Source organism: Barbus barbus (genome assembly GCF_936440315.1).
Source record: "Barbus barbus genome assembly, chromosome: 7".
Taxonomy (NCBI): Eukaryota; Metazoa; Chordata; class Actinopteri; order Cypriniformes; family Cyprinidae; genus Barbus; species Barbus barbus.
In genome coordinates this window covers 25,307,489-25,331,283 of record NC_136735.1, presented here as the reverse complement: position 1 = coordinate 25,331,283, position 23,795 = coordinate 25,307,489, and the positions used below count along the sequence as shown (strand labels likewise).

The following is a 23,795-nucleotide window of genomic DNA, read 5'->3' as shown; positions in this document are numbered from 1 at the left end:
TCTTTTATTTAATCTTTTCATAAGAAGACATCTAAATGAATAAATCCATTTATTACGATCCCGAATAAACACAGATCTTGGACTATTATATTGTGTCCCAAATTCCACTAGACTGGAATATGAGAGACAACAACAGTGAACAGTGCATTTTTTATTCTTTTTGTTTTTAGTTATGAAGTGCAAGACAGAGCTCTTCACTTATACTCCAAGTGTTATACAGGTATTTAACTTTAAAGTGTATATTCATATACACTTTATGATTTTCCATACAGAGGCAGAGAGGTGCATTTTCCCCTTCATAGTTCTCTAATGCCCAAACAAAGAAATAAACTCAGGAAAGTCATTTTTCTGCATTATTCTGTGATTTTCAGAAAACCTATGATAAAGTGTCTGCTGCCTGAAGCCATTATATCAATAATGAGCAGTTGTGTGCAAAATTGCAGATTAAAGAAAGAGGCCTCTTTAGTTTTATGGTAATTCCAGCCAAATGTTGGTAATTAGCTTTTTTCTTTACATCAATCTTAACGTGTATAGAAGATTTTTTTCTTTGGAATTAATGAATTACATGAGCATTTGGAGCCACAGCCAAATGTTAGCACATGTCAAAGATGCTACTGCAGTCTGTATTGCTTGAGATGCTATTGATTCAAAACATTCCACTGATATAAAGAAGAAAATAGACATTCATGAACATAAACCAGTGCAGACACTCAGTTTTCAGTTAAAGGCATTTCGTTATTGAATTCAGAGATGTCATTGTCTAGCTCAGTTTAGTTTAAATAGTATCTGTGAAATCAAATTGATGATAATAGCTAGAAATTATAATAGCTCAAAAAAAAAAACAAAAAAAAAAACCTTAATCTTTCCCTCTACCTTCCCTTACTAGCTTGTACTTATTTGAACAATGACTGAGACTTGGTGTTACGAGCACTTCCTCTGTCTGATTGCCTCTTCAAGATGAATCGCTTTTTGTATTCCCCAATTGTAAGTCGCTTTGGATAAAAGCGTCTGCCAAATGTGAAGTGAAGTGACATACTGCCAAGTATGGTGACCAGTACTCGAAATTCGTGCTCTGCATTTAACCCATCCAACGTGCACACAGCAGTGAACACACACACACCGTGAACACACACCCGGAGCAGTGGGCAGCCATTTATGCTGCAGCGCCCGGGGAGCAGTTGGGGGTTCGGTGCCTTGCTCAAGGGCACCTCAGTCGTGGTATTGAGGGTGGAGAGAGCGCTGGACATTCACTCCCCCCACCTACAATCCCTGCCGGCCCGAGACTCGACTACTAAATGTAAATGTAAATGTATTGATCTAATTACATTTACAAATGACTAAATGTAAATGTAAATTAACTGTCCCCAACTGAGCAAGCCAGAGACGACAGTGGCAAGGAACCAAAACTCCCTCTGTGACAGAATGGAGAAAAAAAAACCTTGGGAGAAACCAGGCTCAGTCAGGGGGCCAGTTCTCCTCTGGCCAGGATGTTATTGTTTATTTATTGTTTTAATTAAAATTTTAAATGTATAAATGTATTATTTTTCTATTTTTATATTGTTGCATTTTCTAACAATAATAGTATTATGTAATTCGGTATTTTATAATATTTTTAGTTATTTGTTTTATTTTAAGTTTTATTGTATTTTAAGTTGAGGTCTTCACTGGGGATATGTCCCCGGGGCTCATCCAGGTGTCTGGCCTCCGCCGATGATCAGGGTCACATACATCATCTTCCGGCGCCGATCCACCATCTGATCCGGACACGGACTGAGAAACAGAATAAGAAAGAAACAGACAAATATTAGCGTAGATGCCATTCTTCTTATGATGTAACGAGTACACCATGTGTTATGGGGAGTGTCCCCGGTTCCGGTTGATCTAATTAATGCAGCCTAACAATCCTTTAACGGATTTGAATAATAGAAGTGTATTAGTGTGTTATGTGTAAGCCAGGTTAAAGAAATGTGTCTTTATTCTAGATTTAAACTGATAGAGTGTGTCTGCCTCCCGAACAGTGTTAGGTAGATTGTTCCAGAGTTTGGGTGCTAAATAGGAAAAGGATCTGCCGCCCGCAGTCGATTTTGATATTCTAGGTATTATCAAACGGCCAGAGTTTTGAGAACACAGCGGACGTAGAGGACTATAATGTGATAAGAGCTCTACTGAGGAGCTAAGCCATTCAGGGCTTTATAATTAATTAACAATATTTTAAAATATATAAGATGTTTGATAGGGAGCCAATGCAGTGTTGACAAAACTGGGCTAATATGGTCGTACTTCCTGGTTCTAATAAGGACTCTAGCTGCTGCATTTTGGACCAACTGTAATTCGTTAGCGAACAACCACCCAATAAAGCATTACAATAGTCTAACCTTGAGGTCATAAACGCATGAATTAGTATTTCTGCATTTGACGTTGAGAGCATAGGTCGCAATTTAGAAATGTTTTTGAGATGGAAAAACACAGTTTTACAGATGCTAGAAACATGGCTTTCAAATGAAAAATTGCTATCAAACAGCACACCTAGGTTCCTAACTGATGAAGAAGAATTGACATAGCAGCCGTCAAGTGTTAGATAGTGTTCTAGGTTATTACATGTGGGGTTTTTAGCTCTGATAATTAACACCTCTGTTTTTTCAGAATTTAGCAGTAATTAGTTACTCGTCATCCAGTTTTTTATATCGACTATGCATTCTCACATTTCTCAATGTGGTGTGGGCCGCGAAGAAATATAGAGCTGAGTATCATCAGCATAACAGTGAAAGCTAACACCATGTCTCCTGATAATATCTCCCAAGGGTAACATGTAAAGCGTGAAAAGTAACGGCCCTAGTACTGAGCCTTGAGGTACTCCATACTGCACTTGTGATCGATATGATACCTCTTCATTCACTCCTATGAACTGATGGCATTCAGATAAGTTTGATTTGAACCATGCTAATGCACTTCCACTAATGCCAACAAATGTTCTAGTCTATTTAAAAGAATGTTGTGGTCGATAGTGTCGAACGCAGCGCTAAGATCCAGTAGAACTAATAAAGAGATACAACCACGATCAGATGATAGAAGCAGGTCATTTGTAACTCTAACGAGAGCAGTCTCAGTACTATGATACGGTCTGAATCCTGACTGGAATTCCTCACAAATACTATTTTTCTCTAAGAAGGAATATAATTGCGAGGATACTACCTTTTCTAGTATCTTTGACAGAGAAGGGAGATTTGAGATCGGTCTGTAATTAACTAGATCTTCGGGGTCAAGTTGTGTTTTTTTAATGAGAGGCTTAATAACAGCCAATTTGAAGGTTTTGGGGACATATCCTAATGACAGTGATGAATTAATAATAGCTAAAAGAGGCTCTATGACTTCTGGAAGCAGCTCTTTTAGTAGATTAGATGGAATAGGGTCTAACATACATGTTGTTGGTTTAGATGATTTAACAAATTTAAACAATTCTTCCTCTCCTATAGTAGAGAATGAGTGGAATTGTTCCTCAGGGGATTTATAGTGCACTATCTGATGTGATACTGTAGCTAACGGCTGCATGATTACAATTTTACCTCTGGTAGAATCGATCTTGGAAGTAAAGTGGTTCATAAAGTCATTACTGCTGTGCTCTTGGGAAATGCCAACACCTATTAATGCTTTATTTTTCGTTACTTTAGTTACTGTATTGAATAAATACCGTCGGTTATGTTTGTTTTCTTGTAGAAGAGATGAAAAGTAATCAGATCTAGTAGTTTTTAATGCTTTTCTGTAGGATAGGGTATTTTCCCTCCAGGCTATACGAAATACCTCTAGTTTTGTTTTCCTCCATCTGCGCTCCATTTTCCGGGCTGCTCTCTTTAAGGTGTGAGTGTGCTCATTATACCACGGAGTCAGACTGTTTTCTTTGATCTTCCTTAAGCGTAAAGGAGCAACTGTATCTAAAGTGCTAGAAAAGAGAGACACATCACAGTCTTAGTGTTTCTACTGTAATTCATTTGCCTTTCTCTCTCTCTCTCAAATTATGACAGTTTAGGGACTTTGAGTGCCCTCAATTAACCATTTACTATTTTTTTTTAATAATTTTCATGCAGTATTTGAAAATTTTATTATAAATGAATTGCTGCAAGGTTAAAGTACATTTGACATAATATACTAGGAAAATTTATGTATCTAATTATTTATCTTTATTATTTTTTTTGAGTTTCTGAACTGCTCTGAAGTCATATTGAAGACTTTAATTTTGTAGTATACATAAATATAGCACATGATTAATCTTTGCAGACTGATCTGCGAAATCACTATGTTGCATTTAAGTTGCAAAAATTGTCATTCCTACACACCATAAACACTGGTACAGGATTACAACTGTGCTAGAATTAAGTCAGATAGTTCTGAAACCACTTTTACACTTAGGAAATGATTATAAAAAGCTGCTACTTCAAAAGACCTAATGCTACTAAAACCAAACATAAAACCAGAGGCACTTTCAACCTCTGCTATAGCAGCCAAACCAAGATAAGCATGTGCGTTTCCTAGACACACACCACATAAATATACTCATAGCTTGCTGAGTTTAACACAGAGGCAGTAAGACAGAGATCATAGTGTGTACAACAAAAAAATAACTTATTTTTATTTGAAAGACATCTGTTTAAAAACGGTTTTACAAAAGTGTCAGAAGCTGACAAGTGGAAGTGAAAAAAAAACCTGAAATGGTGATATTAAAGAGGGGATTATGTCTCTTGCTGATGGAGCAAGAGAGAGAGCATGAGTGTAAGAAAGGGAGGGAAAGCAGTCATTTTAATAGCCTGCACACCACTAAAAACAGTTAAGGACTTAGACATCTTGGTCAATACCATCTGCTTCAAATGAAAAAAAAAACAACAAAAAAAAAAATGCAGTATCATAGGGATGAGACACACTGAGGAAAAAAACTGATTAATTAATCTCATTCTAAACAAATTATTTGGCATAAATGGGACCTGATTAGTCATTTTTATTCTGGAGTGCAGCCATGCTACAACTCAAATTTATTTATAGAACACCCATATTCTTGACTAATTTCATCCCATAATTGCACGGCTCACTGTTTATCCTTGAAGAGTTTGGGGAACTAACCTACACAACACATTTCTTTGTGTTTAAACTGGATTTACTCTACTCTATTCCCACTGGCAAGAAAAACACCGTCACTGTCTTTTGCAGATTTTCCTGAGTGACTGTCAAGTAGTTGAGAGAAAATGGCCATGTTGTTTGGTATAAAACGCCACATATAGTGTGTGTAATCAGATATTTTGTGTAAAAATTTAATTTTGAGCAGTGGACACAGAACACCAATCAGTCTGATTAGTCTTCTTATGGACATTTCAGTGCTTCAGGATAGATGGTGATTAGAAAGTTCACTTGGAGGGATTGATTGTTAAAAAGACAAAAAGCAGTCTTTGAGTCTTCAATTGATGAGTGGCAGAGAGAAAAACAGAACACCTGCTTATTTATTTGCTGCGCAAGGACACCAGTATATAGTTTAGGAGAGTTTTGTTGTAGTGACCGAACACTTGTGATACTAATTAAATATGGAGCATGTCAGTGACTTATTATTAGTTAGAACAGGCAAGCTGGCATAGTTAATTACGAGAAGAAACCAATCAGAGGTTGCAGGAAGAGGCCCAGAGTTCCCAGCACACACACCAGCACAAAGACCCAAAGGAAGATACGGTCAATCACCATGGCAACATATTTCCAATCATCCTCCACCTAAGAGAGAAAGGGCATACAATAAAACAGAGAAAAAGAGGAGAGATGGAAGGTTAATAAATGAAAGAAAAGAGAGGTTAGAGGTAACAGGGAAAGAAAATGAGAGAAAGAAGGAAAATTTGAACATGAGAAAGCAAGGTAAATGGAGGAGAAAATGGCAAGGAGATGATAAGAATGAGTGAAAAGCAGGTCTGCTGACTGTCCAGAATGCTTTATTCACACTACACGGGGATAAGCTAAATTATATTGTGCTACTATAAGCGGAGCTACGCGAAACATTTTCTCTCCACATATTTAGGCACTGGGTGCATTACAATGCTAATGTGATTCAGTAGTGAGGCTCTGAGCCAAGTGAAGATGAAGGATGAAGTGGTGAGGCTTTCCATATCAAAGTGTGATGTCTCCATTGAGGGATCTAAAGCACTTATTGTCAGTGAAGCACTCAGTAAACATTTCCACTGAGAGCAGCTGAGTCTTTTCCGTAAGCTTATGCTAGATGTCTGTGATGAAAAACCTGTCCTTGTGATGGCATTACAGCCAAAGCATGACATGATGTTGGAATTTGAGTCATATCCATTATCCAATGGGCAATGCGGTTGTTTATTATGAAGACATTATGACGTGTGACAGATTGGGTGCATGCCTTATCATGTGAGTAAAGGTACAGTTAAGCAAATAATTACTTTTCCCAGAGGGAAACAGGGTACAACACATTGACTTTTGGAAATCAGACCAGAAATGGGTGCCTGAAAATCCATTAACACACAGTGATGCCAGGTAGCTACATCCACCAGGCAGGAATACAAATACTCCTGTGTACGTCATTCCTATCGTTCAAGGATGCGTTTACGGTAGCTAAGGTGGAGAGGGACTGTGATGTGTTGAACATTGTTCCCCTGATTCTGGGACAGTTGTTATGTATTCATAGTTATATATAGTTGCTCTGCTCTATGCAACACATTGACTACAGGACCAATGCTCACACCCAATGAATCTAGCAAATATAAAACAGAAATTAATACGACAGCTCAGAAACAGCCATCCCACGAGTTGAATGACTGTGCACTCCCTCAGGCTGTTACATGCCAAGAGCCTCCACAATTCAGTGAGAGAGAGATGTTTCTTAGGCTGCAAATGTACAATGAGCCGGACTGGCAAAACAGACAAAGAGTTGATCAAACAATCTGAAAGGTCCTAGACATACAGTTGAATAGTTAATGTGATGCACCTCACATCTCTCAAGGGAACCCCACAGATTTCCTTATGATATGCTGAAAGTCCTGCAAGACTTTCAGTTGTTAAAAAAAGAATGAAAAAGAAAGACTTTTGTAGAGAAGGCTTTACCATTATGAACTGTAGAAACAACACTCAGCCCACAACACTGACCTCAAAAGCCCAAAGCTCTGGTCAGGGATGCATAACTTCCCCTTTTGGTTGGCTGAGCAGATCTGTACGCAAATAGGAAACACCAAGGCTGTTCTAATAGAAGTTTGATGATGTCAGCATACCATGTTTTTGATGGTACAAAAAGAAATGCATAAATGAATAGCCTTGGGCCACTGATGCGCGGATGCATCTTTCCTAGAGAAGCACACTGATCTGTTTTGGTATACCTCACACCTCACATTTCCGCACAATTCGAAGAGACCTATACTGACATAGAAGATCTGTGTTCACCCTTGAAGATGCCATTCCCTGACGTAAGGTCCTCCCCTGTAAAGGAGGTCCGTGCCTGCTTGGCGCAGAGGTCCCATTTAGTTTATGTAAGACACAACAGTTGTATTGTCTGTTCTGATCAGAACATGCTGACCTGTATAATGGGAGAAAAAAGACCACCAGTAATTCTAAGAAGTGTAGCTTGTGTAACTAGTTACACCCCTCTAGGACAGTGATTTTCAATCGTGTTCCTCGAGGACCCACTGCTCTGCACATTTTGCATGTCTCCCTTATCTGACACACTCATTTGAGTTCATGGAGCTCTTTCCTAATTAGCTGATGATCTGAATCACATGTGTAAATTAGGGAGACATGCTAAATGTGCAGAGCTGTGGGTCCCCAGGAACAAGTTTTAAAACCACTGCTCTAGGAGACATTACATGGTTCCACATTCCGGTGCTTTTTGTCACTATTTGGCAAAACAGAGCCCCGTGGAACTCCCTGTGTAAAAAGGGATCCTTCCATGGGCCTAGAGATGTCACTCCCACCATCCTGTGAATAGGATATACACAGATGGCTGGAAAAAACTGAGGACTGAAAAGCTTACACCAACATGAAGCCTAATTTGACTTCTGCTATCATAGGGGCCATCAGCCCAAGTAGACACGCAAGTACAATTTGCTGCCCAGCTGACTCTAATGTGACTAATCTCTGCTGGGATGGAAAAGCTCTGCATGTGGATCCAAATTCCATGTCAAGGAATAATAATTTTGGCAGTGTGTTTATCCAGAGAGCACAATTCCTTATAGTCAATGTGTTGTACCGAGTCGATTGACTGAATGGTAATCACTTTACCTCTTTGGCTTTGTTGCGGCTCCTCATGTTCTCAGCAATGTACTTCACACTCTCAATAGCCTGTTTGATCTCCGGTGACACCACAGAGAAAGCCACGACCGTGTTAATAGCCTGTGGACTCAACTGACGACTCACTTTCCCACAATCCCCCTCAGTTGCCTCTTTCATTGGGTGACATGGGCATCCGCCTTTCTTTCCTTCTAATGCTGCTTTCCCTTCTCCAAATTCCAAAGAGTTCATTGCTCCCTGCTGAGATCCACTGTTTTTCCTCTTCTTTCCCTCTCCTCCTCGTCCTGCTCCAGTCCCGGACGAGCCCCCACTTTCTACTCCTCCTTTTCCAGATGACTCTGATAGATCGAGAGGTCGACGCATGAGCATAATGCGGGGTAAAGCTCGGAGGAAGACGGTACGGACCCAGCTAGGCATAGTGTGGGTCATAGGGGTGCGATAGTGCACATTCAATACAAAGACGGTGATGACAATGGAGAGGGTGACAAAAATCATGGTGAAGAGAAGGTACTCGCCTATCAGAGGGATCACGAGTGAGGTGGACGGGATGGTTTCCGTAATGACAAGAAGGAACACAGTGAGAGAGAGGAGTACAGAGATGCACAATGTCACTTTCTCACCACAGTCTGATGGAAGGTAGAAGACGAGAACTGTCAGAAAGGAGATTAGGAGGCAGGGGATAATAAGATTGATAGTGTAGAAGAGGGGCAGTCGCCGTATGTAAAAACTGTAGGTTATGTCTGGGTAGATCTCTTCACAGCAGTTGTACTTGATGTCATGCTTATAACCGGGTGCATCAATGATCTCCCACTCTCCACTCTCCCAGAAGTCTTTAAGGTTTACCTTTGAGCCAATAAGTACCAGGTCAATCTTGGCCTTGTCATATGTCCAGGAGCCAAACTTCATAGAGCAATTCTGATAGTCAAAGGGGAAGTATGTTATGTCCATAGGGCAGGATGATTTGAAGATTGCAGGAGGAACCCAAGTGATGGTTCCATCATATTTCAAAAGAGCTTTGGTTTTGTCCTCCACCAAGAAGTCCCCAACAGCACTGTGTCAGAAAAAGAACATTTGAATGTTATTACATTCATTCTTTCATATTTGCATTCATGTTTCATTTCTCAGAGTGCTAGCTCTGATCATGTTCATTTGCCTCAAAACAAAAAATGACCTGGAAATATGCCCACAATTACTATAAACTTAAATTCCTAGAAGTTGAAAGTTAGGTTAGAAGACTCCACTCACTTGTTGTAAAGTACAATGTCAGGCCTCCAGATTTTATTTGATGGGACTCTGATGAACTCAATTCCATCAAACTCTGCAGGTGACCACTTCAGCTTGTAGTCATTCCATATCTATGATAAAATAAAATAAAAATACATTTTTAATTTTATGCTTAAACCATAAGATGAAGATTAATGCAAATGCTTCAAACTTTGGTGCCCATACAAATGACACAGTTTTAATCTGGCAACTACTGTACACTTGTATGTGTACATCTGTCATCTGTGCCCTTTCACAGCCTTTATTTTTGTATGTTCATTTCTCCATCAGCAGTGAAAAAAGAAAGCACATTTTCTGCTTGAGCAGGCATGTTGTTTATTGAGGCTTGTAAACAAATGTTTATACTAAGGTGTAAATGTGTACAATAGTCTATTTGCAGAGCTGTGCTTTTGTGCCCATTTCTGTTTCATTTTGTTGTTTGTTGACATGTCTGTGTAGAGATATGTTATTAGGACTGCTGATCTCTCTGTGTTCAGTGATATCAAGCATCCTGCTATCAGGCATTACACAGACTTATTGAACAATACTACAGGGCTTAACAAAAGCACATACACACTCTCAGAAAAAAATCAACAAATTTTCATCCAAATCCAGAATCCTCCTCAGCTAGGGCAACACACTCTTCGTAACAATGTATCACACACAATGAATCACACACACACAAATCACTCTCAACTATAAACACAATATGCTGATTTAATCAATAAGTTCAACAGTAATTCTGGAGCATGTTGTACTCATTATTGTAGTACTGAAAACATGTACAGTATCTAAGTAATAACTAAGCAGACAGTCACACAGAATAATAAAGTACACAAATATTTTCAGTATGACATAAGAACATAGCACTTCAGACATATAAAGCCAAGTTCATTTCCTGCATGTACTGTATCTTCATGCCTAGAGGATGAAAAATAGGTTTGCTAAATAAATAAGTTCACTAAATAACTAAGAAAACAATCTTTGCTGACTGTGAAATAACAGTAGTTTATTATTATTCTGCTGGTTATTAAAAAAAGGGAAATGTTTGATCTAGTTAGACTAGACTCTTTTTGCACATATATTACCATCTTTTTAACCTCTTTCTTTCCATTCATGTTTGGAGATAGGCCTAACTACTGTGCTACCTTTACGTTTTTTATTATTTACATAACTTTTCTTTTTCATGGTGTCCTGTTTCCACCTACTCATCTGCTCCATGTATATATGTAGCCTACTGTGTTGTTCTTCACCTGCATTACTCAACCCCATCCTTTGTATGTTTATGCTATACACATTTTCTTGTTACATTCTTACTGGCAGGGGTATGAGACACAAAGGGCCTATTTACACCTGGTCACTTCATGTGTTTTCTCTGATCGGATATCTATCTGATTTGTTAAAACGTTTCCATTTACACTTGGCCACATAAATGTGTCTTCGCAAAACGGATAGAAATCCAGTCTTCAATTCCCACGCTATATGTAAATTTAAAGGAGTTCACATTAACGAAAGAGCAGATAAGTGCTGCATTTTATTCATTATCAGCTAATTTCAATATCAAAGACCGCAACAGGAGAGAGCGCGGCATCAGCACTGGAAAGACAGGTTAGTCTCACTACTTTTAATGAAGATGATTGTGTGTTGAGCCTCTGTGAATTACTTTCAGTTTCATTTGTGGCAGTTTGCGTATCGGCTTGCTGAAGAGATACTCAGCTACTCATCCGCGGCGATGTGTGTTGCATTAGCGCTGTCATATCTGACTATAACATGCCATATAACTTTTAAAATGCTCTCACACGTGTATTATTTTAATATTTTGGGAGGAGTAAAACTTGCATATGTGGTTTCGACAACCGGATGCATTCACACTTGTCCAGTTTCATCTGGAATGCGGCCCAGACCACCTCCTGAAGTGGTTTGAGCGATCGGATTTAAATGTGTCTCAAAAGCGTTTTGGAGGGCATTTACATCTGGTCTTTTCATGATCAAAGAAAACGCATGAAGTGACCAGGTGTAAACAGGCCCAAAGAAGATTAGATCTTTGTGTTAACACAAACATGTGCACAAGGCCTACATGCTGCACACAAAAATCACTTACATGTCTCAGCCAAAGATTTGTTTCCATGATCTGATTTACTTCATCCTAGAGAGAGAAAGACACAGTCAGGGGCAAAGACAGAAACAATCAGAAAAAAAGAAAGACAACCATCCTCTATTATTTAGAATGGAACATGTTCTGGCCATAAAATCAATACAGTTCTTGTCTAATGGGAAAGAGAGGTCTGACAAGAAAAGGGGTTTGGAGGTACTTTGGAGTACTTTCATCTACTAGTTTCAAGTCATTCATCACAGTACCCTCAACAGTACTAATAGGTCCTACATATTCACAAGAAAAATCTGAAAAAAAGGTTGTTGAGCAAATTTTCCTTAATCCTGTGAGTGTCATGATACGTGCAGTGAAATGAAGCGAGAACTCAAGTGCAGGGAAATGGTGGTTTAATTATAAAAGAAACAAAAACACAACATAAATTCCCCCGAGGGGAAAAACAGGCAGACTAAGCAATACAACGATCAGGATCTAGAAACACACAGGACTTACTGCACATCACATTAGACAACGTGGCCGAACAGGACTGCAAACACCAGGATCATTTAAAGGAGACAAACAAGGAGGAACCAGGTGTACACACTGAGACAATTAGGGAATAACAAGGAGGGCGGGGTCAAACAATCAACCGGGGAACACATGGAACAATCACAACACAACCCCATGTGCTCAGACAAGACAGTGACATCTGGTGGCCAACCAGGGCACACCCACAGGATACGTGACACTACCCCCCAACAAAGGAGCAGCTCCCAGATGCTCCATCTGCAACACTAAGACGACACAAAAACATGAAAAATGAAAATACAAAATGTCAAGAAGGGAGGTGGGCAAGAGACGGATCAGGGGGAGGGATGGTGGGCCAGGCCCGTGCAGAGGCAGGGGGCCCGCAGACCAAGGCAGAGCAGGAGACCAGAACAGATCCGGAGGGACGGACCAGGGGGTTTCCGGCCCAACAGGAACCCCAGCGCACGGCCAGGGTGGGGCCGGAGGGACAAGCCAGGCAGTGAGTTTACGAACGGCCTCTGTGGCCGTGACAGGGCAGACAGTCAGTTCAGAAACGGCCTCTGTGGCCGTGACAGGGCAGACAGTGAGCTCAGGAACGGCCTCTGGCAGGGTAGGGAGCTCGAGTGGAGCCTGCAGGGCGAGAAGTTCGGGTAGAGCCGGCAAGGCGAGGAGCTCGTGTGGCGCCGGCAGGGCAAGGCGCTCGGGTGGCGCCGGCAGGGCAAGGAGTCTGGGTGGCGCCGGCAGGGCAAGGCGCTTGGGTGGCGCCGGCAGGCCGAGGAGTCTGGGTGGCGCCGGCAGGGCGAGGAGCTTGGGTGGCGCCGGCAGGGCGAGGAGCTTGGGTGGCGCCGGCAGGGCGAGGAGCTTGGGTGGCGCCGGCAGGGCGAGGAGCTTGGGTGGCGCCGGCAGGGCGAGGAGCTTGGGTGGCTCTGGCACGACCTCCTGGCCAGCAGTGAGCTCCTGGGTAGCCTCCTGGCCTTGTGGGACGGAGAAGGCCTTCCTCCGCCTCTTCCTCCGTCTCCGGGAGCGGGGCGCCGCTGCGGCATCTTCGGCCACCACTAGGGGATTGAGAGCGGGCACCGCCGCCTCGGGAGCGCTGTGAGCGGGCACCGCCGCCTCGGGAGCGCTGTGAGCGGGCACGGCCGCCTCGGGAGCGCTGTGAGCGGGCACGGCCGCCTCGGGAGCGCTGTGAGCGGGCACGGCCGCCTCGGGAGCGCTGTGAGCGGGCACGGCCGCCTCGGGAGCGCTGTGAGCGGGCACGGCCGCCTCGGGAGCGCTGTGAGTGGGCACCGCCGCTTGGAGATGCGCCAAAAACTCCACAAACTCCCCAAAAGTCAAGCGGCCCAGCCCCCTCATCCACTCCTCATCGAGTGGCTCCTCCAGGGCCAGGTTAAAAAAGTCCTTGAGAGCCGCATCGTTGTAGCCCAAACCCTCTGCTGCCTCACAGAACGTCAGGGCAAATCTCCTCACGTCAGTGCCCCTCTGACGGAGGGATCGCAGCGTCCTGACCTGGAGGATCCGTGAGTAGCGAGGGTTCCTCACGTTAGCGGCTGGAGGATGGTGTGGATCCATTCCCCGCTGAGTTCTCAGTGTCGGCCACGTTCTGTCATGATACGTGCAGTGAAATGAAGCGAGAACTCAAGTGCAGGGAAATGGTGGTTTAATTATAAAAGAAACAAAAACACAACATAAATTCCCCCGAGGGGAAAAACAGGCAGACTAAGCAATACAACGATCAGGATCTAGAAACACACAGGACTTACTGCACATCACATTAGACAACGTGGCCGAACAGGACTGCAAACACCAGGATCATTTAAAGGAGACAAACAAGGAGGAACCAGGTGTACACACTGAGACAATTAGGGAATAACAAGGAGGGCGGGGTCAAACAATCAACCGGGGAACACATGGAACAATCACAACACAACCCCATGTGCTCAGACAAGACAGTGACATCTGGTGGCCAACCAGGGCACACCCACAGGATACGTGACAGTGAGTGAGTGAGTGAGTCAGTCAGTATAATCTATAATCCAGGAATATGTTCTCTAGAGTGGTGGGTTATGGCTTGTTAATCTCTCAGGTGTCTGTTTCTGTGAAGCGAGAATAAAAGGTGTGCTGATAATCTTGGCCGCTTTCCCTGGTGAAGTGGAAATTTAATCCAGGAGTTTTAAGAGAAGTGCTGATTTGTATGACGCCGGGGAAAGCACAGAGTCTGCACTACTTCCTGTAACAGTGGGGCACTAAGGCTTTTAACTCAATTGCTCTCTCTGACCACAGTAAATGAAACAAAAAGCCTTCAGAACAACTGAAAACAGCACAGAATTCCACTCACAGTGGAGAAATTCCATTTTTTTCCACACACTATTATCTTTATAAAGACGTCAAAAGTGCTTTTGTGCTTGTATTTGTTTGAGCTTAAATTTGTACATTTTAACTAATGTGGACTAGAATCCTCTAGTGTTTGACACTATTTTCTCAGCTTTGCTTGATTCTTTTAACAAGCATAAAATAATATGGTGATTCGTAAGAGTCCATTCTTTAGAAAAATATTCACGAAGATGCACAAATAATGAAAGTCTGGCCATTATTGATAAGTTTATATTATGTCAGATAATAGTCAATATTCAATATCAACATTTGTTTTCTAAATAAATGTTACAAAAAATAATAAAAAGTAAAATCCTAAACAATCCATTGTTTTAAATGCAAAAGTGAATTTAGGCATCACAACATTATAATGTACAGTACAATATGAAAAATATGTATTCATATTGAGATTTGCTAACAATTACATTTAACATTCAATTGGTTTTGAATGTTAGATTATGGAACATTAAATCTAAATGTAAAAATAGGAAATAAAATGTGTACAATATGAACAATATCCAGTATTTTTTATTAATATAAAAAATTCTAATAATGGCTAATACTTCAAAAACACTAATATTGGTTAATAATGTAATATATTGTGTAACCCTTGTAATACTAATAGAAATTCAGGTCAAGAAACAATTTTACATGGCTTAAATCTCATCTCAAACCCAATGTTTGGACAAGAAGCAGGTTAAGTATTTTGAGGCAGTGGATACTGGTTTTCTTACCACTTTAACAAGCTGTGAGATGGAGACCTCAAACTCCACTGTGACGGGGTCAGACACATTTTCCACTGGCCGAATGAACTGATTATACCTCCTGAATAAACGACGAAACAGCCTGTCTTCTCCTTTAGATGAGAAACAATCTGCACATACAGAGATAAACACACACGCACAGGAATAGAAATGTACTTTATTATGCAGTGCACTGGGTGGGACCCAGGGTTAGGCTTCATTCATAATGCAGTGTGTGGCGAAATAGGAACTACAGAGAACGAGGCACATGCTATATTCAGTATCAGGAGTGCTATACATCAGCAACAGTGGTTGAGTGATATCCAGTGCACAATCCATTGACAAAGCTGCCAGTCGTCCAACAACAGTTGTTGTCTTCTGTCAGAATCTCAAAATCGTCAAATAATTTTATACCTGTATATTCTGAAGAGCCTCAATTTCAAACAATCAGCATTATGTGGTCAGCTATATTAATGCATTTGATAAAGCAAAATTGCATTGTTTTTTGTGGCTATGCCCACACTCTTGTTTCTTGCTTTATATTTTGAATGTGTGTTTTTGTAAATATGTGTTGCTTTTAGCACATTCCTCAGGGTCAGAGCCACTGTCCTACCAGACTCTCTAAGTGCACCAAACATAGCTCTCAAGGTTAGAGGTCATCATCAACTATTACCAAAGAGACCAGGTGTGGTCAAGTGGAAAATGGAATCACTTTAAAATAATGCACTCTGATGGAGCTAGACATGTCTGAAGGAATGCTAAAGAACACGGGAGAATTCAAGAACAGGTTAAGGTCGACTTTTACTTTAAACGTGATCAAATATTTCACTGCATAGGACTAGTTAGTTTGTAACTTTGAACTTAACTTGTTTACACCAATTTCTCTTAAGGCAAATCTAATAGGATACTGGTCGAAAGTGTAATCACATATGACGTTTGACTTTACTGATGCAAAAAGTATAAACAGAAGCAATGTAAGTTACATAATTTGCTCACCAATGGATCCTCTGCAGTGAATGGGTGCCATCAGAATGAGAGTACTAACAGCTGATAAAAACATCACAATAGTCAACGTAATCAACACAACTTCAGTCCATCAATTAATGCCTTGTGAAGTGAAAAATCTGTGTTTGTAAGAAACAAATCCATTATTAAAGCATTTTAACTTTAAACTAATGCTTCTGGCCAAATACATAATAATTACATAAATACATAATAATTCATAATAACACTTCCTCCAAGTGAAAAAGTCCATCGCCTGTTGTGCTTTCACATCAAAATCCACCATCATATCTGTTTAGAATAGTGCTTGATATGTGCATATTTCTCTCCTGATTCAGACGAGGCATCTTTTTCACTAAAGAAAGCAATATTATGGATACTGTACAAACTTTTACATTATGCAATATTATACAAACACTCAGCTTTACACTTAATGGACTGAAGTTAAGTTATATTTATGGGCTTTTTATTCCTTTATTATTCAGATAGGACAGTCAAGAGGTGACAGGAAGCATTGGGCATAGAGAGGGGAGGGGACCTCGAAATGGGAATTGAACTCGGATCGCCGTGAGCAAAGTTGCACTGTATATGTCAGCACACTAACCACGAGGCTTTCGCCGCCAACTTGTAATGTTTTTAGCAGCTGTCATTTTGATGGCCCACTGCAAAAGATCCAGTGGTGAGTAAGTGATATAATGCAAAATTTCTTCAAATTTGTTCCAGTGAACAAGCAAAGTCAAATTTATCTTGAAGGTAAGGGCACGAAGGTAAGTAAACGTTCAGCAATTTTGGGTAAACTGTTCCTTTAAGATTTAAGTTAAGAATTTTAAGTTTTATGCTATAGCGTAGCTGTCATGTGAAAAACACAAGATGTGTGGAGAAAGTATACTGAATTGTGTTATATGTGGTTTCAAGAAATAATGTAATCATAATCGGGGACATTATGCCCCGTATAAGCTTCGGTGATATAACTGCTCCATAGATTGACTTTAGCTGCATTTTGTACACAATCCTTTGCAGTTATGACCTCTGTAAACATCTAGCAAAAATAGAATAGGACTGAATGCAGTGAGTCTTTTAGAAAATCAGTTGCCATGAATTTAAACACCCAAACACATTCATGTACACTGAGAGTTCAATGCTGCTGTCTCACGCATGTATGGCTCTTACTTTCCTCTTCTAATTACTTCAACTAGTTAACTCTCCAATGGCCCCCTCCGTTAATGGGGTTAGCCAAGGATAGCAAGGCCCTGCTTCCATTAATTAAACAGACTTAACCTTCATTCAAATACATAAGATACAAAGTGGAGAGTTGAAGTTTAGAGTTATTTTTTCTGAACCCCATCAAACTTAAGATAACCCTTTTAAATTAAAGTAGAACAGTGTCCACATGGACCAAAAAGTCTCTTAAAGTTGAACTCTTAAACAGACCCTGGTGGGAAACTTAATAGTCCACCATGAATGAAATAATTTTTTTTGATTTACTTACCCTCATGCTGTTACAAACTTTGACTTTTTTACTTCTGAAGAACACAAAATAGAAGATATTTTGAAAAATGTTGATAAACAAGTTTACTGCTATTGACTTCCATTGTATGATCAAAATAAATATCTTTCAAATATACACACTGATATGAGGGTGAGTAAACTTTTGGGTGCACAATCTCTTTTAAGAAATGTTTTTAACTATACATTATTGTCTAGTGAGTTTGGAAGTTCCCTTTCAGACGTTAAACATAACAGCTCCGTTCCCTCCTTCTACATAACTGAGATGATTCTGAGTATTTACTAAAACTTACAAAGCAGGAAATATTTGCCAATTGATGATATGTTGTATTAACACTCTCAGTCAAAAACAAAAATAAAACAGGATCCATTTCATGTCTAAGATACTACTCACAAAATCTGGCAATTACATCGTATTTATTCATTTCAGAGTCCAATTCACATAAAAACGTAAGAACGGAGCAGAGAAGATGTTATCGTAAATGCAAGAGAGCTCTTAGTGGCCACAATGAGAATGGAGGCTGGTCAAAAATAGCAGCGGTACTTACGTTAAAATTACAGTTCATAACAGTTAAACCCAACACATTTGATTTGGTCCACTGGATTCAGCACTGAAGCCCATTAAAATTGCAATTACATCAAAAAAAAAAAGGTATGAGTCACTGTGGAATTTTTTCCCTCTTTACTGAAATTAGTTTTTTAGAAAAAATAAAGTACCTGAGATTGTGCATGTGCTGCACTTCCTTTATCCTCTAACAGAGATGTTACACCTTGTGGCCTTACACATTATTTGTAAATTTGTATTCCTGAGCACAGGGTATGATGAAACTCCAACAAGGCATATAACAGAGTTTTGTTAAAGGGATTGGTGATATATATAAATATTCACAAGGTATGAACAATGATTTTACTAGTGATACTACAAAAATATTATAGCATCAATAGCATCTTTATTTTACATTTCAATGGCAAAAATATAGTTAGTTTTTTTATAACTGGAGTTGGTTACACTTTATATTAAGGTGCCCTTGCAGTGTAATTATACGTTTCTGAACTGAGTAATATTAATTAACTACATGTACTTACTATATGGTTAGGGTTAGGATCAGGGTTTGGCTTAGGGTTACTTGCATGTAACCTTCCATAATTTATTGATATTATAATAGTAAGCACACATAACATGTGGACACCTTAAAATAAAGTGTTACCCTGGATTTTTCTTGCATTAAACATTTTGGCAAAGCCAAGATATCCATCTTAAATATCATAGAAATGCTATATATTTTTTTAACAATAGGCCTACCACCCGACCTTGCTAGTACAATAACATATTATCCAAACCGGTTTGCTGAAGATCAGAGAAACACACAAACAGCAGCAACAGTGATGAAGAATGTTCAATCAGTTGGAAAGACTAAAGAGTCATCTGTGATAATATAAAGCCATGTGTGTAAGTCACTCATGAACTGCTGCTGAGCACATATGCCCTCATTTAGAAGTAATGAGAGAGAGAGCTCTTCCTCTCAAAGTGAGCGGGACACTAAGTGTTTTTCTCTGTCAGTGGAGGAAAAGCATTACAGATAGAATCAGACAGGTGAGCTGTTCTTGTTGCCCAGAGACTTGAGCCTGCAGCAGCACACACACGCCTGTTCCCCACAGCAAACTGTGTGCTTGTGTTTGTGTGTGTGAGGTGCTGTCAGGACATGCGTCACTGTCTGTGCATGTGGTGCACATGTGTATGTGCACGCTATCTCGAACAAAGAGTATGGGTGACGTGTGTCTATGTGAGTTTGTGACTAATTCTGAACGCAGGAAGAATGACACTAAGCCACCTGGAAATCTTCATATTTTCAGCACTGTTATCCATTCTAAGGTAAGCTTCTCTGATAGTCTCGAGGCAAACTTAGGGCAATCATAATTTCTTCTCTCAATTCACCCTACATATGAACTGGAGCATTACCTCATATCACAGTGAAACATCAAATTGTGCAACTGCAGGGTCCTGGGGCTCTAAGACCTTTGACATCATCTATAAAAACCAGCCTCAGGAAGGCAGAAGTAATAGAGGTGGCAAAGCTTGGATGAAAAAGAAAGAAAAAGAACGGGAAACAATTCAAAATGTCTTTACACCCATTCTTGAGGTGAAGAAATTCATTTTCGCTTTTCTTTTGTTTACTTTCTCTAGCTTTCTTTCTTTTTCTCTTTTGGAGCAGAGGGGTTTGCCTCTCATAACCGTTCTCCCTGCTGGAACTTCATTGATTTCTCTCCTCAGCGCCAAAACACAGATGTGAAGCTATAGAAAAAGAGCGCTTGGGTGGATAAAAGAGCAATCCTCCCCAGAGTATGTTCCTCCCCAGAGATCTGGAAGAGATCTAACATTGTATATGTGTAAAGCCTACAGTATGAATTTGCACACACATATATATATATATATATTCACCAGTATTATGCATTGCAACACCTGGTGTGAACATGTCAATAAAATGCAAAAAAAAACTGCAATAAATATGTATAACTTAATATAAATGTTCTTTTTGCATAAAGTGACAAATACAATGAAAATATCACTTTCACAGATACTTTCATATTGGTTTATTATATTTTATAGTTGATATTTGTGATTTTTGTATGACAAAAGTAATATGGATCACAAAAGAGGTGCCAAGTAAAAGAAACAGGCAGATATTCTAGGCCTAGGGGTACAACCAGAGTGCCTGGCACCCTAGAATAAACTCCATGTTTCTTTTATTCAGGCAGGTTAGCAATACTTTTCTTCAGGTATTATCGATGCATTTGTTGTAGTTCACACTTGTTCTCAAGGCTCTGAAAATAAGACAAAACAAGCTTTAAATTAAGATAAAACAACTAAAAATAAAATAATAATAATAAACTTTCAAATATTTATTTTTTATTTGAAGAACCAAGGTTTCCACTGTCTCGCAAAATGTAGATATATGAGGTATTTTAGCATAATATTCAAAATTTTGGTTTAGAATTGGAAAAGTCATATAAATACTTATATGTAAGTACTGCATTTAAAATAAAACAAATGTGCAATGTTCACAAATATATTTTAAAAATATATACAGTATTCTCAAGTATAAAATTTAGTGTGTGTGTGAGACAGAAAAGTTTCTAATGCTCATTTAGTCTTTCTTTAGTCATTACATTATTTTACACGATCAAAACTATATTTGTCACTTACCTACAAAAAAACACGGCCTTACATTGTAAAACTAAACTAAACTGCCTCAAAATACATATTTTTGGCAGCTGCATCAAAGGGATTATATAGCTCATAATCTAACCCTACAAAATCTGAATTTGATTGATCTTGTGTCTAACTCTGCAGCAGGTGATAAAAGAAATAACATAATAAAATAAAAACAATTCAAACAAAAATAAGCTGTCCATCCTCATCGATGATAATAAATGGATAATTTAATGACCATTCCGTTGTAAATCATTGGCACACAAATATATAGTGCTTACCAAACCTTTGTATTTGTGCATATCTCCTGAGAAATCATAGACCTGGTGTCTTTCTCCAAACATCTCTCTCTCTCTTTCCTGCTCCTCACTTCATACAGTGGCCTTATGATCAGTCCAGCATGGAGAGAATGCTTGCAGCAAGAATGACATACAGCTGGAGTTGAACACAAGTTCATCCTCAGACAGCTTCTCCTTTCCGTGCTCAGAACAGCATAAGGAATTTAGCAATGTGAAAACTCAACAGGATGAAAACGGTGTGTTTCCTTTGAGTGTGTGCCTGCTTCTAAGTTTATCTCCAAAATGTATGACTCACACTGCATGGCAGTGACTAAAAAGTGAAGCCTCTTATTTCTTATTTAGATCCAGATTTATCAGCTACACCAAACAAGAACGACCAAACGTGCACTTGTTGCTAATTTAACGTAAACAGCTTTCTTTGAGTCGAGAAGACTGTAAATATTTCAACGCTGTGACGCACAAGCGGATGTTGAAGAAAGTGGAAAACTAAGTGATTACCACGCATTTCATTACAACAATGCCACTGGGCTCACCTACCGGTTTCATTCTACCGAAAAAGGCTTTAAAGTGTTTAAACAAAATTGTGCTATTGCTGTTGTCTAAAATAGCCTTCGGATTCCCCGCAGTTAGTGTCTCCCGAGCGAGACGAATACGCGCCCGAAACTCCGCGTTCCGCGCGCACGCCAAAAGCGTGAAGAACGGATTTGACTATATTAAAACGTAACGCTTTGGCATAAATCGTTATTAAGATTATTATCAAAACAAAATAACTCAAATATATACAGATACTAAGTGAATGTGACGGTCACGCCAACAGACTAATTACTAATTTAAATGCACAAACCTAAGACAGTCAACTTGTGTTAGGCTATATTTTGCATTAACAAAACCAAAAATTATGTCATGAATTATTTATCACCATTTTGTTTAAGCCCTTTCCCACTTAGTTTCTTACGTGGAGCAAAAAAGGGGCAGAATATTCGTGACTGGTAGCCATCGATTGCCATTCACTTTAGTTGCATCTTTTTGCATATACTGCAGTAAATAGTTACTGGGGATGTCATTCTGCTTAATAGCCTACATCTTTTTGCTTTTTCACGGGTCATACGCGTTTAGAAAACCATAAGAGTGAATGCGACAGAATTTTCATTTTGTGCGAAGTATTGCTTTAAATTACATGAGAGAACTGAGAAAATGCCCTTTAACAAACTTGGTAGGACAATAGACTAGAGCATGATTGTTCATTAATTCACGACTGACACTAATATGACTGAGCTAATACTTTATTTCGCACTTGACTATTGAAGTCAATCGGCAAAAGAGGCGCAGAGCAAATTATATTTTATAAGTTTTTGTGTTTATAAAATGTATAAATATGTTGAATACAGTGGAACTTACCTTGCGTTACCAGGACAATTAAAAGAAAAAGCAAAGTGACTCTCCCCGCAGAATTCATCGAGCGTCGCAGGTAAGGAAGTCAGTCTCCCTTTCCAAAAGAAAGTAACAAATTCGTAAAAGAATCGAAAAGGAACAAACTGTAGAAAGGATGTTTGTGGATCCCGGTTGTGTGACTGGAGTTGTGCTTTCCGCGAGCAGAAGGAGCGCGTGAGGTGGATTTGATTTCGTCCCTCCCCCTGGGCGCGCGCATCCTTCCCCACGCTCATCTTCAAGCAAGTGTAATTAATGAGCCGCACAATTACAGTGTCTTTTATACAGCAATTTAAAGAGGTAGTATTTGCAAATATGACAGTTATGTCATCATTTACCCAACTTGCTGTCTTTCACGTCCAGCTAGACTGTCTGCAGAACACCAAAGGAGGCATTTTGAAAAATGTACTTTTTGTTTATTTCCACGCGTATTGCAAATGAATGGTGACTGAAGACGCTTCAAGATGCAAGGTAGTTCATGTATAATTATTGTCTTCTAAAGGCATATGATAGCTTTGTGTGATAAACAGTCCAAAATTCTAATTCACAAACAAATCATTAAGAGTTTTGTGAAATGGCTCAATCGATTTGATACGATCCGGCTCGTTCAGCTGGCTCATTCAGAAATCACTGTTCTTTCTCATCAAGGCTTCAAACTTTTCAGTGAATAGAAACTTACATTTTAGCTATTGAATGGCTCCAGAAGACTTCATTTGGACCACTTTTATAATACGGTGATTTGCGCTCACCATTTATTATTAATTCCTGGAAAAACTCATCTGTATATTCTTCAATATTTCACCTTCTGTGTTTCACAGAAGAAAAAATAAGTAGTTTTGGAACAGTGTAATGCTGACAGAATAACCTGTACAGGAATAGTCAACCCAAAAAGCAAAATCGGTGATCATTTATTCACCCTATGTTGCTCCAAACCTGTAACTTTCTGTGTGAAAAAATATGAACATATTTGAAAAATATTTGAAAAATGTTGCTAATCAAACCATTTCAGTTACCTTTGATTTTGACTGTATGGTCAAAAAATATATATAATAGAATGTCAATGTTATGTGAACCATATCTTCTTTTGCGTT

General features: G+C 39.5%; 1 protein-coding gene across 1 annotated transcript; it reads right to left on the bottom strand.

Moving 5' to 3' along the window:
* Positions 1-4,594: 4,594 nt before the first annotated feature.
* Positions 4,595-22,876, bottom strand: LOC306872349 (neuronal acetylcholine receptor subunit alpha-3). Its single transcript, XM_079420860.1, has 6 exons — positions 22,675-22,876; positions 15,250-15,389; positions 11,630-11,674; positions 9,511-9,620; positions 8,257-9,316; positions 4,595-5,745 (listed from the first exon to the last, which is right to left on the bottom strand). The coding sequence occupies exons 1-6, from the start codon at positions 22,730-22,732 to the stop codon at positions 5,620-5,622; spliced, it is 1,539 nt and encodes a 512-aa protein (XP_079276986.1). The 5' UTR covers positions 22,733-22,876; the 3' UTR covers positions 4,595-5,619.
* Between the last annotated feature and the right edge of the window lie 919 nt (positions 22,877-23,795).

Coding starts and splice junctions, on each gene's coding strand:
- LOC306872349 (XM_079420860.1), bottom strand. CDS start 22,732: ATGAATTCTGCGGGGAGAGTCACTTTGCTTTTTCTTTTAATTGTCCTG. Junction 15,390..22,674: donor AATTGTCCTGGTAACGCAAG/GTAAGTTCCACT, acceptor CTGTATGTGCAG/ATTGTTTCTCATCTAAAGGA. Junction 5,746..8,256: donor GCCGCAACAAAGCCAAAGAG/GTAAAGTGATTA, acceptor TTTCTCTCTTAG/GTGGAGGATGATTGGAAATA.